Source organism: Sparus aurata, chromosome 22 (assembly GCF_900880675.1).
Source record: "Sparus aurata chromosome 22, fSpaAur1.1, whole genome shotgun sequence".
Classification (NCBI taxonomy): domain Eukaryota; kingdom Metazoa; phylum Chordata; class Actinopteri; order Spariformes; family Sparidae; genus Sparus; species Sparus aurata.
In genome coordinates this window covers 22,833,909-22,850,130 of record NC_044208.1, presented here as the reverse complement: position 1 = coordinate 22,850,130, position 16,222 = coordinate 22,833,909, and the positions used below count along the sequence as shown (strand labels likewise).

At 42.5% G+C, this 16,222-nt stretch overlaps 1 protein-coding gene across 1 annotated transcript; it reads left to right on the top strand.

Moving 5' to 3' along the window:
- Window positions 1-285: 285 nt before the first annotated feature.
- Window positions 286-14,882, top strand: wdr26b (WD repeat domain 26b). Its single transcript, XM_030405210.1, has 14 exons — window positions 286-1,019; window positions 3,097-3,196; window positions 4,459-4,515; window positions 6,244-6,380; window positions 7,377-7,474; window positions 7,581-7,737; window positions 7,998-8,136; window positions 8,921-9,061; window positions 9,463-9,582; window positions 10,245-10,390; window positions 11,701-11,779; window positions 11,897-12,026; window positions 12,113-12,307; window positions 12,446-14,882. The coding sequence occupies exons 1-14, from the start codon at window positions 721-723 to the stop codon at window positions 12,469-12,471; spliced, it is 1,824 nt and encodes a 607-aa protein (XP_030261070.1). The 5' UTR covers window positions 286-720; the 3' UTR covers window positions 12,472-14,882.
- The last annotated feature ends 1,340 nt before the right edge of the window (window positions 14,883-16,222 follow it).

Sequence of the window (16,222 nt, the reverse complement as noted above, 5' to 3'; positions counted from 1 at the left end):
CGAGATGAAAAACCTTCTACCTTCATTTTATTTAGGCTTATTCTTTAATTTTGGTCTACATAATCTATTAAAATGTGAGAGGTTCATTTAGAAATGAACCTGTGGAAAGTCAATATGAGATTCACACTGTATGCTAATTCTAATGTACTGTTATATTAACGTTAAGTCTCAGGAGACATTCAAATGAATTTTAATGTGATGTTTTATTGTTATCAGTTAATTATTATGCTAACTAGGTTCTCATGCGCCACCCATGGATTATAATTCTACCCGGAAGCCTGGTAGTGTAGGAATTTCCGGTTACGTCAAGGCGTCAGGACTCCATTAGAGCTGCAGCTGTTTTGAGAGAAACAACAACAATAACGGGCTAACTGACAGCGCTTCCATAGTGACAGTCCGTTGTGAGCCCGACAACGAGGCCTCAAAACTGGAAACTTAACCTTCATTTCCCACCCGGAGCTCCGCCGGCTTCTAACCACGGCCGCTCTCGGTGAGGAAACTCTGGCCTCCGCTTCCTCCTCCTCCGACTCGGACACCGGCGGAGCGTCGCCGCCCCCGCGGAAGAAGCACCGAGCCTCGGCGGCGGAGGGAGCAGGAGAGCCCGGGGCTTCAGCAGTTGTAACAGGCCTGTCCGGAGTTGTCTTAGGACTTGCTACACACTCTCAAGCCACCTCTGCCATCCACTTTAACCGAAGTATCGTCAACAACCTCAGCAGCAGTATGCAGGCAAACGGGGCAGGACAGGGACAAGAATCCTCAGAGCTTTCCTGCCTGAACAGCGCACAAAACGGGGAGTCATCCTCGGCCGGCGGAACCCATTCCAATGGGCTTCTCTCCAGCACTGACAACGGGAATAGCGTCGGTACCAGCAACGGGTCCTCAACCGGTCCCGGTTCGGGGACTTCAGCTACGGCTTCGAGCTCGGAGGTCGGCTCGTTGAAAAAGAAAAAACGACTATCGCAGGCGGAGGAAGATGTCATACGATTAATAGGGCAACATCTCCACGGACTAGGGCTAAAGTAAGTTTCTTCAAAGTGGAGGAAAAAAACTACAAATACACCCAACGTTAGCGTACAAGACATGAAGTGTGATTAACATTACAGGTGTTTGACATGCGAAAAACTGCGAACTAGCAGCTGGTAGAAGCGCTATTAGTGCGCTTGACAGACACAAACATGGGGGGATGGGGTAGTTAGCCTCCGAGCTCGGCAGTTGGTAGAAAGAAGGGGTCCATCTTGCACAATAACAGTTAGCTTGGGAGCTAACAGCACTAGCCTGCGCTGAAGTGCTGTGTGCTGACATTAAAAACCCCCGCACAGACATAAAACACAGCCTAACATTCGGCATCTTAACAAGCCCATCTTGAGCCGAAGCTTGTTTTGTGTGCCAGTGGCGCCATGATGCGTTAATTAACGTTATTGAGTCCGTGCTGAGGGAGAGAAGCATTACATCATCTGAACGTTAGTAACGTTTTTATTCAGAGGAAAACAAGATCGTCTGCCTTGTTGTGGTTTTCCGAGCATAAAATCAATGTCATGCGATCAGAGAAACCTGATGTAGCTTATTTGTCAACTGCGAGCAGGATTATCGAGTTTGCAGTGCGCATATTTTTTGCGTCTGCGGGGGTAAAAATGCGGAGGAAATGTTAATGTGCGGGTTGTCAATGTTTAGGTTGGTTGGTGGGTTTTTTTCTTTTCCTCCTCATTCTCCAGCTTGGCTGCGTCGGGAAAAAATAACACGGATTCTTTACAAGAGCGTGTGGGCAGACCATTAATAGGTCGGCCATACTGTAATAATAACTAGCATGGTTATGAAAACTGTCCTGGTTATTTTAGTATTCCGAGTGCACCCTCTGCACGCCTTGAGCTGTCATTACGAGCCAGGCTGTTATTTATCCAATCAACCCCCCTACACTTTTATACAGCTATCACATCAACATGACAACTTTCCCCGTAGATAAGTGCATTTATTTATCTGCCACAGTGTCAGAGCGATGTGTCAACAGTCAGTCACACAGACATTGGCGTGCATGTGTTGGGGGCATGTGTTTATTTAAAGACAGCCGTCAATACCGTGGGCGACAGTTGCTCCTTGAATTGAGCAGAATCTGTCGGGTTTCATGGCGGCTGAAGAATGCTGCTTTCTACCAGCTGTTTGAGATGGAAGCCTGTGTTTGAATCTAATAATAGCATAGTGGGGTTTTTCAAGAAATCTATGTCTGGCCCTCTCCTTCCAAGTGGCTGTGGTAGCCCCTGCTGGATAACCAGACATCCGCAGCTCTCTGGTATCCAGCTGAGAAAGTGTATCTGCCATTACAGGGCATTATAAAAGCCCAAGAGAGCATCGCTATGTTTACAAAGAGGGTGGGTCTGAGGGGATACATGGCAATGCTTGGTATGAAACAGAGCCCCTGCGTTTCAGCTGAGGAAATGCAAGAGAAATCAGTGGCCAGCTGGATAAGACGCTCAACACAGAGCTGCCGCTGCTGCTGCTGATGCTGCTGCGCCACTCCATTGATACCTGAGAATGATGTCATCATGCTGGAGGTGTCAGCCACCCCCATCCCCAACCCACTTTCATTACCACGTACACACATCTCAGCAGACCTGTTTGTGTTGGTGGAGTGTGTTTAGCAGAGAGGTGGTGTTTGGACAGATGGCCATGGTTCATCACGGTTGACAGGCTGAGAGGATGATGTGAACTGTTCATGTTGTTGAACCGCCTACTGGCCGCAGATAGAATGTCCCCCAGACATTATTGGTCTTGAAAATGCTTTCATGCTAATGTCAGCAAATGTGGTTGATATTGTCCCACTGCGAAAATTATTCATGCAGATATCCCACCTTGTAAACAGCACAACCACAACAACGACATGCCATTGGTGACAAGATAACAAGGAAGAGTTTATTAGTCTGTCTAAAATTGACTCTTCATATGCCTTTGCTAACTTTTCAACATCATTATGATGACCTCACGTTTTTCCAGTCCATGCTCAAATATTATTTTTGTCCTTTAGCTATAAGTAATTACATTTATCCTCTGCTTTCAAGATGTTGGACTAACATTGTTTTCCCCTTTCTCTCTTTGTCTCTGTAGTCAGACAGTGGACCTGCTGATGCAGGAATCAGGCTGCAGACTGGAACATCCCTCAGCTACCAAGTTCCGCAACCATGTCATGGAAGGAGAGTGGGACAAGGTTGGTCTGGAATTACCTTGATTTGACCCTCCGAGTGATCTGTTGTCCGTATTTTACTGTAAGATGAAGAGCTTCTTTGCAACAAGAAGCCAGCTGATGCATATCTGAGATCCTCTCATATGACTTACAGACTAAAGCAAATATGATTCCTGTTAGAAATCATTGAAGGAAGTCTGGGAAAGGATAGGCAAAGTGCTTAAAGTGGTCTGCCATAGTTCCACAAGCTCAACCAATTGCCTATTAGTAACTCTTAAGGAAGTATTTTCTTGACCATACTGTTAAAGTGCTATTTGACTCAGGAACTAGTCATTTTAGGGCATGTAGTTGTCAAGCTCATGTTCATGCACTTAATGTCATGGATTGTATTTGTCATTTGCCTATAATTATTACTACTTAAAGCTCTGAGTGGCTGGTTTGAGAAGACTGTTTGCGCAGTCAACTGGCGTTGCATTTTACTGAGATAATATGGTCAAATAAAACTGCTCATTTTTGCTCATGGTATCAGTATGACTCCTGAATAGTCTAGCCAACCATTTTCTGTAATATTATAACACAATAACAAGGCGCCTGCTCCATCATGTGCACATCATTATAATACAAGATGAAAAATTAAGGTCTATCAGAGCACAGCAGAGCGTTATTGCAGAATTAAAAGAGCTCCATTAGTCCCAATAATGTGGAATTTGAAAACATTATGTTTATATTAGCACACATTTTAAGAAGTCTTTATGTAATTGGCTTTTATATCAACACTGTCAGCAGGATCACCCAGTTCCCGCTGCACAACAACTCTCATTCCAGCATTTTAGAGCCGAGGACTATAAAAGCACACATCTTATTAAAAATGGTCTTGTGAATCTTTTGGAATAATGAACCCATAACAGAAAATGCAGAATGGAAAATAAACAACAGCCTTGAGCCAAATAGTGGTACATTTTTAAGTGTGCTGGACAGTTTTGTACTCTCTATAAACCAATCGTAAACCAGCCACTGATTTTGTGTTTTTTTTCTTTTTGTACTGGAAAAATGGCCAGAATTGTATGAGAGACATAAAGGCCTTAAGTTGTCATTTATAATTATTTTGACAGCATGTGCAGTTGCCTCCAACTGACTCATCTTAAACAAGAATCTGACCACAAGACCTACAATATATTACTGCTCATGTGATACATTTTTTTTTCTGTGTATGCATGGAAACTGCTGAGCTAACCATTTCTCTCTCTGTCTCTCCCCTCCATCACCCTCCCTTTGTTTTGATCCAGGCTGAGAATGATCTCAATGAGCTGAGAGCACTGATGCATTCTCCCAATGCTATTGTGGTAAGCTCCCCTTGCCCAAACCTGAACTGAGCTGAATGACAGTTCAGTCAGTTAGGAGGCACAACTGGAGGTTCTGGAATGGTACCGCTATAATGGCGGCCCGCAGGTTCTTGTTGTGTGACCCTGAAAGCTATAATGTTCTGGATGGAGCCTCAGACAGTAGATTAGATGTATGATATGTGTGCATGATTCTGTTGTTTCAAGCAACATGTGGTTTGACTTTTTAGATGTTTTTGGTAGTTTGTCCTAAGATTGATGGAGATGTATAGACACAAGACAGGCAGTTTTTCTTTTTATTGACTTATACATACAACAAGAGCTCTTCTTAATGGCTAACTAACCTGTTACCAATGTATCGTATTGATGGTATTTCAAGAGACACTCAATAAAAAGTCCCAAAGAAATGTTTCAGAGTATAGAACCAGGTCACCATTATGTCACATAAAGAGTATATCTCATTAAGATGTCTCGTGAAGTTTAAACAATTAAACAATTAAAAATGTGACGAAATAAAAACAACCTTTAATTCAGATAGCAACGGTGTAACCTTAGCTGTGACCCAGTTCCACAATACATAGTAACACTAAGAGGGTCTTGGGTATGTGCTGCATACAAACTAAAATAGTGATAACATTTTTAGTTATCATGCTTCTTTATTGAGTGTAGTGTTGATCTTTATAAGTATAGTATGTGCAGCTGGAAAAAATATTACTGCTAGTGAATTGTTGGAAGATGGTGCGGGGAACAACTTTTCTTTCTTTTCTTTTTTTAAGAAGAATTCCATCAGAAGAAACATTTTTAGGGGGAAAAAATTACCTTTCTTGCTAATTTAAAATTGTCAGTTTGATTCGATTCACTCTGCATGTCTTGTATTATTTCTTGTAAAAAATTACACAAGTACATGAATTGTATGCCAGCTGCCGAAATGGTACATTGGGAAGACTTTTATGATGGCCCATTACATTCTTTGTTTGGAAATGGGACTCACTTCTGGCTAATGAGCCCCAGCTAGCGTGCTAATTAGCAGACAAAATGAGCTTCAGAAGTGGCCGTGTGTGTCTCTGCTACTCTGTGTTAGAAGTCTGCCTAACTGCCATCACCAGTTGGGTGGCTGAGATAATCGCTGTAGCCGTTGAATTTCAGCTCTATGTTCGAAGTGGGTAGCCATTTTAGGTCTTGAGTTGTAGCAGGTTAGTGTTGTCATTGTCAACATGACTTCTTCTGCAGCTCGGGTAGGCTCTATCATAGGCCTATATGGAGTGTTAGGAGATGCCTGTGTGTTTTTATTTGTAGACCTTTGTGGGCGGATGTTTTCTTGAATTTCTTTGCAGCCGTTTGCAGGGCTGCGGCTCCTACTGCATACCTGAGATAAGACAGAGACTCTTAGCATCATAAATGTTAACCAGCAGTAGCAACTGCTAAATACCAGCCAGGGGTCGTCTGTTTGAAGAAGGCAGGCTATTGATGTTGACGTTGCCATATGTCCTGGGCACATCTATAAATATGTTAATGACAAACATTCTGCCTGCAATATGCTCCCACTATGTTGTGTTTTGCTGGCAAATAATAGTATATTTATATGGTAATCTATTTTTGAGATTAAACATTTTTTGTCTTTCTGGAGACTAGTCGTTGGATCAGTGCATGAAATCCCTTCCTATCAATGTCAAATTGAATACTGAATTTAAGTTTTGTTTTTTTCAAATCTCTCCTTTGTCTTCTCCTCAGCGTATGAAGTTCCTACTCCTGCAGCAGAAGTACCTCGAATATCTGGAGGATGGTAAAGTCCTGGAGGCTCTACAGGTGCTCCGGGGAGAGCTGACACCACTAAAATATAACACAGATCGCATCCACGTTCTCAGCGGGTACTGTTTACATTTATATTCCATCTGTCTCACAGCAGGACAGTTTCCCCCGTCTATACCCATGTTCCTCTTAGATAGCTCTGTTATCTCTAATCATTCAGCTCCCACAACTGGTGGTGACCCAACTTTGGAAACACTCTTTAATGGAGGCTGGTTAGTCTTTGTAATGGAACATATCTGTCATGTTGCAGGACAGTTTTTAAAAAGTCAAATCCATTATGTGAGGACTTTTGATGTTCAGTGTTGTCGCACTGCTGTTAATCAATACAATATAGAGTATGATGATGTGATGGCAAGATTTGATAGAGATGTATGTCTATTCTTGGGGAGAGTAATGCTTTGTAAAAATAGTTTCAGTATTAACATCTGTGTGTGTGTTTTATATCCTATATTGCGCTGATTTAAATTGTTTTTGTGACTTGTAAGAAATTAATGGCTTGGTTCAGTCTTCCTCAACGATCTGTAGTTTTGTTATTTGGTTGTCCAGTATGCATATTATAGTATACGTTTGTTCTTCTGACGTACAGGGGTGTCAGTAGGCATAGGATTATTTCATCCAGGGTCTGATCAATGCCATCAACAAACGCATGCTTTTGATCCATTCTTTGATCAATTTATGTGCACTGATCACTCAGCACTGTCTACAAATCTGCTTGTTTTAATAGTCTGTCACTCAATCGGCAGCATAATTTATTGATCTGCCACTTGTCTGAGGTCAATCAGTTGGCTCTATTAAGATTTATCCTTGGCTCCATCATTGCATCTCTGTCACTTCATTTCACAAATGAAGCCTGCATTAAACCCATAGTGTTCCTCCACATACTGTATTTATGACATCTAAAGTTTCATTTAGTGTTTGTTTTACATTTGTATTTAATTCCCAATATACTATTCAGAATTGTTGACAGTTTTTGCCTGTATTTTTAATGAGATTGCCTTTGTTAACACTTCGTGTGTGTTGTATTGCTTGAGCTCTGTGCTTGTGTCTTTCTGCAGGTACCTAATGTGTAGCCACGCTGAGGATCTGAGAGCCAAGGCAGAGTGGGAGGGCAAAGGCACCGCCTCACGCTGCCGACTGCTGGACAAATTACAGAGTGAGGAGACATATCCATACAGTGACCTCGTATAGATGACACGCATGTTGCATGACGACAGTACCTATACACAGGGTTTGAATTTTTCTGCTTTCATCTGTTGTAGCGTACCTGCCACCCTCTGTGATGCTGCCTCCTCGGCGGCTGCAGACGCTGCTGCGGCAAGCAGTGGAGCTGCAGAGGGACCGCTGCCTCTATCACAACACCAAGCTGGACAGTAGCCTGGACTCGGTCTCTCTCCTCCTCGATCACGTCTGCAGCAGGTTGGTGCTGCCCCATGAGACCTCAGTGTTAGATTATCGTACTGCAGCATCTAATGTTTATGCCTCAGCTGACCTCCTGTTGTTATAAATCTGTTATGTTGAGACTCTGAAAGCCTTGTTTTGCCTAGCATCTTACTGTCCTAGTACAGCTGCACTACTCTTCTTGTTTCCATTAGCCTGAACAATTATAATTTCCTCTTTCCTTTTTTTTTTACTTGCACAATGAAGATTTTAACCTTTACTCTTTCTCCTTGTCGCAGGAAACAGTTCCCCTGTTACACCCAGCAGATTCTGACAGAGCACTGTAACGAAGTGTGGTTCTGCAAATTCTCGAACGACGGCACCAAACTAGCCACCGGCTCCAAAGACACTACTGTCATAATTTGGCAAGTGGACCCGGTGAGTGTGAGAAATGCTCGAATAAACACACACCACTTCTTTTTTATGATTTACTCCACAGCTTAAATTACCCTGCAGGAATGTAGCGGTCTGTGCTTTTTACATTTGCAGGCAGGTTTGTCTTGACTTTCTGAAATATGTATCTAACATCTTAGAATTTCCCATGCTCTAAACCTTGAGGGCCATATTTTATGGATGTTGTTCTATTAAGCATTTTTCCTTCTCAGATTATGACACATCGTCTACAGAAATCTTGTAGTCACCACTTTAAGCCTGTAGATGTTTCACGTTAGAACTTTGACATTCTCTCAGATGCTTTAGTGAGAATAAATATGCCTCTCTTCATTGCATCTTCAACATTTAAATTTGGCTGGTCCTCTATTTCTCTGTAAGAGGAAACAGGACTGGTGCCTGTTCACATGTTTATTGACTGTATGTCGACTAAATAAGACCCCCAAGACACACTCCATGCATAGAAATGGCTCGTCGTCCATGTTCTTTCATGTTGGCAAGACTTTTTAGAGGCTGGTTTTACTCTAGTGCCCCTGAGACTTGGAATGAGTAAAATGAATTTGTCACACTCACCGTACTCAGTCACACCTTTGAAGTGAATTCTGGAATGTGTCTGAATTTATAATGTCACGTAATTTCTTGCCAACCTACTTGCACTTTGTTTGACTTCAGTTTGAAACCTTGTAATCCTAGCACCTGCCAACAAAGGCCTTAACCTTCCTGTGTCTAAATTAATTTGATCCTAATCCTCTTCATCATGTCTTTTGTGTAGGAGAGCCACCAGTTGAAGCTGCTGCGGACCCTGGAGGGTCACGCATACGGCGTCTCCTACTTAGCCTGGAGTCCCGATGACACCTACCTGATCGCCTGTGGACCTGACGACTGCTCTGAACTGTGGCTCTGGAATGTTCAGGTAACATTTCTATGGACATGTTGTTTTTTTATCTTTTACATAATCCTATACAGGTGATACATCTCAAGCTATGATAAGCCGGCCCAGGTTTAAATGAGAGCAAGATTGTGAAAATGTGTACAAAAGCTTGTATGAGTGATGTCGAAAACCTTGAGATGTCTCTTTCAAATTACAAGCAGAAATAAGAATTGCTCAAGCCTCCCATAGATACCCTGTAGGCTGTGTGTACTCAATGACCTCTCCTCCCTTCCTATCCCATCCCTTTCCCTCCCCTTTCATTTCTTTTAACTCACCCCTCCCCCGTTCTTACTTAATGTTTCTTCTCGCTGTCTCCCTTCCCCCCCTATTTTTCTCTTCTCCTCTGTTTTTCTGCTCTCTTTGACAATCCCTTTGGTGACCAGACGGGGGAGCTGCGGACCAAAATGTCCCAGTCCCATGAAGACAGTCTGACCAGTGTGGCGTGGAACCCCGACGGCAAACGCTTTGTTACAGGAGGACAAAGGGGACAGTTTTATCAATGTGTAAGTCATTTTTTTCACCTTATTTTCAACTAACAGTATTTGTTGTTAAGCCTAAATGCCTCCAATATTGAAGATCTTTTTCCACTCAGAAATCATGTATCATCTCTGTGTTCTTAATCTATTTTTGATCAATGCTAAATGTATTTAAAGGTGCAGGAGCCTTGCAGGGGAGAGAGGTTTTTAAAAAAAAAGGGAAGACACTGTATATGAGTCATGGTATATGTATAGCAGCTGTTATGTGTTGCGCTGACATTAAACAGGCAGCCTCAAGGTAATCGGATCTTTCAGCCTATTGATTTTCCATCCACAAACTCAGTGAACCCCTAAGGATGTGTCTTTTTATCACATCTTGTCTGCTAGATGGTGAAGGCTTGTATCTATTTTTTAGAATCTATGTTACACATAAAGTTTGTGTTGTTGCTCATGTTCAGTATGGATTCATTTGTCATATTTTAAAAAGCTGTAAAACTGCAGAAAAGGCTCAGAGTTAGGTTTAGAAGAATCTCATGTTTAGAGGAAGAAAAGCAGTTTGATCTTACATGTATTTCAAATTCTGCTTCTTCATTATTCATGCCTGAGCAGAAAGAAAGATCCTCTTGTTAGACAAGGTTGCCATGCCTGTCAGGGATGGGAGATGAGAGCTGTGCTGTGTTTGTTGTCAGGACCTGGACGGTAACCTGTTGGACTCTTGGGAGGGCGTGAGGGTGCAGTGCCTGTGGTGCCTGGGTGATGGCAGAGCAGTGCTGGCCTCGGACACCCACCAACGTATCCGGGGGTACAACTTCGAGGACCTTACAGACAGAAACATGTAGGTGTCTGCTTCTAGTCCCTGTATTGTCATGTGTCTTGATTATGGTTTAGCTATTAGTTATATACAGCACATATGGCTCATGAACAGGAGCCTAATGAGTTGGAGATTTAAAGCCACTACCCAGTCATTATCTGGGTTTCCATCCAACCATTTTATGCAAAACCTGAGTGGAAATGGTGAAAATTAGGGTCGGGGGGGAATATTGCAAACAAGTGTCTGTGCTTGGCAGGGGTGGAAATATCAATGAGTCAGAAAACGGCAGCAGCCAGAATAAGACTGTAATTTTCAGATTAATATACGAAAATAACATAAAACCTATATTTGTGTAATGTTTCCTAAAAAGATTTTCCTACCATTAAAGGTTTGACTGGAGCTCTTGTTATTACATCATCTCATTGCTTCCCCTTCATCCTCGTCAATGATATAATGGCCTCTGACTGGGACTATAACGCCATCTACTGTTAATCTTGATAAACAAACAACCAGTTAGATATTCGCATACTAACAGTGGACGGAGAGTACATAAATTTGCATTTTCCTCTGATGAATTTATGGAAATACTGATTCCTTTTTGGCTACATTTAGATGGACGCCTAGTTAGTGTCTACAGCACTTAATGTAACTGATTAGAGCCCTGCCCAGAACTGGTGTTTGACATCCCCCTGGCTCCTTCTTAGCTTCGTCGGATGTGTCTGGGAGAAACAACTTAATCATCAAAGTTTGATGACCTCATGCGATTTTCCAGCAGATGTCTAATTAGGTGAAGATGTGCAGGGCCTTAAATTTTGAGCTGAATTAGGAGTATTTTGACTATATCTAGCATATCGTCAATACACACAGTGCTACACAGAGGATGTTTGCACATCAAAATGACGAAGCAAGATTGTTGACCGTTTTTACCCTAAAATAACAGTTTCAAAATCTTTTTAATGCTTCAGTAATGTGCAATTGTTTCTGAGATATGTTACATTGTTAATGGGGGAATGTTACGCTTCATGGCAGTACATGACACAGAGCAATAACAATCACTGATTTTGGTGAAACTGGATTTTATTCTTAAAAACATTTTCTGGTTTTCCCTCTGAGTTCCTCTGGCTGCTCTGCCTCTGCTCTGTACATCTGTAATTTCATAGATAATTTTGTCGCACAATAAATGAGTCAAGGTTTGGCCAAACTTTTGCGTTCTGTTGAATTGTAAGTATAATGTCTACAAGTTAGCCAGTATTTCCGTATCCCCTGTACCTGTGTATTTGCATTAATCAGTGCGCTTCCTGACTGCCTGTCCCTTGTTTACGTGTCCTCTACAGAGTTCAGGAGGACCATCCCATCATGTCTTTTACTGTTTCAAAGAATGGAAGATTAGCTTTGTTAAATGTAGCAACTCAGGTAAGTTGGACTCCACCATTATCAATATATTTGTGTCTAAAACAGATTGACGCTTTGCTCTTAGAAACTCTGTGCAGCACTTCAGGAGTTAGTCTGTTCTTCTACAACCTTTTCCAGGGAGTGCACCTCTGGGACCTTCAAGACCGAGTGCTGGTGAGGAAATACCAAGGTGTGACCCAGGGCTTCTACACCATCCACTCCTGCTTTGGAGGACACAACGAAGACTTCATTGCCAGTGGCAGTGAAGGTACAGTCGCATAATGAAAACAATCATCAAAGTTTTCTCAGATTTCCTCTCATGTACTTAATATTTGTATCACCTTTTCTCCACAGACCACAAAGTGTACATCTGGCACCGGCGCGGCGAACTCCCCATTGCTGAGCTAACAGGACACACACGCACCGTTAACTGTGTGAGCTGGAACCCGGCCATCCCAGGACTCATGGCTTCCGCCTCAGATGACGGCACAGTGCGCGTCTGGGGTCCTGCACCCTTCCTCGACACACAAGAGGCGGACGGACTCACTGGTAATAATCAAATCTGACAGCTCATATTTACCTCAAATGTAGTTTTTAAAATGGTCGCTGCAGCTGTTGACCATTTAAAACTTGTCATGCCGTGAGATCTCTGTATTTACAGGTTTTCTTTTCTTGTTTCCTCCCCAGAGAACTGCAGTAACATGGACAGTTGATGGTCACTTATGGACCAGATGACATCGCTCTTTAACAACAATCCAAGAATCCCACAATAAAAACGAAAATCTGAACAGGCGAATAAAACCTAACAGCAACCTAAAGCAAGTCAAGAAAAGCAAAGAAAACCCACCAAGACAAAAACAGAAAACAAACGTGAGAAAAATTTGTCTCCTGAGACTGGCCTAGACAAAATGGTGGAGTTGATGACAGACACTGAAAAATTCAGGTCCTCATCCAAAAAACCTGATCCTGACCCGGAGGAAAACCAGTCAGACGGCCAGCGGGATACAACCGCCATCCACTGGTGAGCTGTAACGGCTGTTCTCCTCCTCCAACTGACCCCTCTTCCCCCCCCCCCCCCCCATCTTGTTGCATGGTCACCAGCCATGCTAGGTCCTCGCAGAGTTTCCCAGGAAACCCGCCTCCACCTTTTAACTTGGAGACAGACACCACGCAGACCAGCCGTCTACTCATTGGACTACACCTGTCTGCCTGTTTGTCTCTCACATTACCTGTATAATGTCTCCATGGACATGGGTGGGGGTGTTGTTGGGGGAGGATGGTGCATAGGGGGATATAGCAACTCTTCTGTATGTTTTCCCTCTTCCCCCACTCTTGCTATATTCTTCGCATTCTTCGATCTGTTGGACAAAGGCCGAGAAAAACCCACCACGAAAAAACACTGACCGACCAGCTGGCAAAGAACACACACACACACACACACACACACACACACACACAACAACAAAAGGCTATGCTAAATGTTGGGATTTTTTTATGATAGTCATAGCGTAATTCTCATTTAAGAGGTGAATCTTAGCTGAAGTAGTGCCCGTGGAAAGCTTTAGTGTGAAGATTCCACTTTCTGTTTGTTGACATTAGGAAAACAGACTTTTTATTCCTTAATTTAACTTCTAACAAGGACAGTCGCTGTAATGTTTCCAAATGACAGCCCCCTTCCCGTCCCCCCAACCCCTTCGTTGAGCTAGCTACCGCACAACTCCATTACATCTGCCTAAAAGGAGACAGACAGAGGGATTCACAGGTCACATATCAACAGTGAGGGCGGGCGGGTGGCTGAGATGTTGTCGGTTTGATCTGTTTCAGAAGACGTGCTTTCAGATGTGAAAGTGTAACTTCGACTGCACACCGGTGACTGCTTTCCCTCCTCTGTGTGTGAGTGTGTGTGTGAGTGTGAGTGTGCGTGTGTGTGTGCTTGAGAGAGTGAATGAGAGAGATTATGCATGCACACGAGTGAGAGTTGACATTTGTGGGTGCAGGTTTAATTGGTGCGTGTTTTTTTTGTTTTTTTTTGTATGTGTGCTCAATTCACACCAGCAGAAGATCCTCCCTCCTCCCTCACACTCCTAATCCCATAGTAAAAATTGTAAAGAGGATTTTAAACCAATTCTAAGTTATCCAAAGCCCCATAGGGACCTCTATCTGTGGAACAAAGAATACTTGAGAGCCATTTTGTAAAAAAAAGAAAAAAACTTTTCTTTAATCTGGGGCTTTAATTTTTACATTTGAATTTGTTTCACCTGAACCACGTGGCATTCAAACAGCACTGAGTTACCGGCAACGAGTCATCTTTGCGTGGAAGAAAAAAAAGAAAAGACGGGAAATCTAGAAAGAGCGAATTTGCGTGATTAGTTTGAAGAAAACTGTAAAGTGTTGTGTTATTAGCAAAGGGTCATTTCATACGAGAAGTTAATGATTGTAATTTTGGAAGAGTAGTTACAGAGAAGAGGCACCGATAAACCAGAACCACTCTCAACACACAAACTGCCTTCCTGTTCATACAGTTGCACACAAACCCCCCTCAGCTCCTCTCCCCCCACTGCACTTTGAGTGGTCTTTCTGCTCTCACCGCCTACCGCAATGGCATAAATCCATAATGTCATCACAGGCTTATGGTCGCCACGCTTTGCCGTTTCCAATGGCTCAAAAGGTTGCATTGGCAAAGGCTCAAAAACTTAACCGGAGATTGCTAAAGGGGTCGACTCTCCCTCACCATGCCTCTATGCACCCAAAAGCAGTGACTGATTATCTTTGTAGACGTTATTAAAAAAAAAACTGAACCTCGCGCATATAAGGCACAGCAGCCTCATCTCGAGGGTAACGCTCTCGGAGCTAAGAGAGCTGAGCATTAAACAAACCCCCCTTTTTGCTCTCCAGCCGAGTTCTACAGTGGTCAGTGCACCATTCAAAGCTTTCTTCCTCCCTTTTTCAGGGTATGTAATGACTATTTGCTACAGACTGCTATACAGTAAAACGTGTTTAAAATCAGTGCTTTTCTGTCTGTTTTTATTGAACTTTTTTGTTACTTAAAATTTTTTGTTCACATTATATCATTTTTTGGTTGACCTCTATCCCTTGTATGATCATATTAAAATATAACCAGACATTTGGAGTCCTCCTTTTTGTTGTACTCTTCAATAACCCCTGTTATCTTTTCTTTTGATATCTTTTGTTCTTTCCATTCAGTTGCATTTTATCTAACGCTACTATTACAAAAAAAAACGAATATGCACAGTAACACCCATGCCAATTGGAGTGGGAGGAGTTTTTAGGGAAGTGTGTTACCTACAATCAAATCAGGTTATTGAACTATCCACCCCTCGCCTTTAAAGAGTTTCCTTCATGTGAAAAAATCTACTTTATCGCATGTCTGTCATCGACTGAGATCTCTTTTCTTTTCTGGTGTGCCACTGTTGATCGATCTGACCCTTATCGAAAGCCAAATCGCTTGAGGCACGCAAGTGTTTCCTGTAGGTTTACGTACGTCATGGTCTGATACTCACTCTCTGGAAAACTTGTCTCAACTCCCGGACTGCAGAATGGACTCCCCTTTCCACACCTGACATTATTTCAGAAGACTTGAGGGAAATCATTCACACTAAGAACCCAAACAAGAATTTCAGTAAAGCCCGTCATTTACCTGCTGGTGGCAAATGCTATGTCTGTATGCAACCTAGTGTCTACTCTTCTTTTGTCTTGAGTTTACCAAGGGAGTTGTTTCTGATTTAACTATGTCTTATTTCTCTCTCAGAGATGGTGGTGGTGGTGGTGGTGGGTAGGTGGGCTGGGTGGGGAATACTAAGGGCTTACTGTAGCATCTTTAAGTTCCTTGGGGTAGGGCGGGAAAGGGGTGATGTGTGGCTTTGCGTTCAATGTGTTATTTACAAAAGTGATTGTACTGTTTTGTATTGTTGTGTAGGAAAAGTGTTATGTATGCATATTTTCAATAAAGCATTCAGGGTTTTGAAAAACTACAAACAAAACTAAAGGCCCATGGAAGTTTGACAGGGCAAGAGATTGTGAAGTCCCCATGAATAAAGTTTGGAGATTGCCCAGAAAAGCTCATCCCTCATCCTGGAGTTAAAACACAGAAAGGGGATCCAGGTCGGCCCTGACGCACTGCTTTTGGCAAAGCATGTGTAGAGGGGTCTGTGGTGGACAACAATGGGCTGAACTTGTGTCAAAATTCTACTTTGTATTCAGTCATTTATTTCTTGAAAGCAATGTCTGGAGCCAGACCATTTGGTTAGAGGCGATCTTCAATGCCATTAGGAATAATAAGAACAATTGCCAATAAAGTGACGTTATTTTGAGTAAGTCTTGTTGTTGGACATACATTTCTATACACACTGCAAAACCTGCCACATTCGGAAAGGAGATGCACATGAGTGCTCGTAGAATTGTGAAATAAGAATTACAACAATACATTTTTTTAAAAAAAACTTA

Bases quoted from the DNA above. Each gene is read 5' to 3' on its own strand.
- wdr26b (XM_030405210.1), top strand. From the start codon at position 721: ATGCAGGCAAACGGGGCAGGACAGGGACAAGAATCCTCAGAGCTTTCC. The intron at 10,391-11,700 runs GTAGGTGTCTGC...TGTCCTCTACAG, and splicing joins GACCTTACAGACAGAAACAT to AGTTCAGGAGGACCATCCCA. The intron at 11,780-11,896 runs GTAAGTTGGACT...AACCTTTTCCAG, and splicing joins TGTTAAATGTAGCAACTCAG to GGAGTGCACCTCTGGGACCT.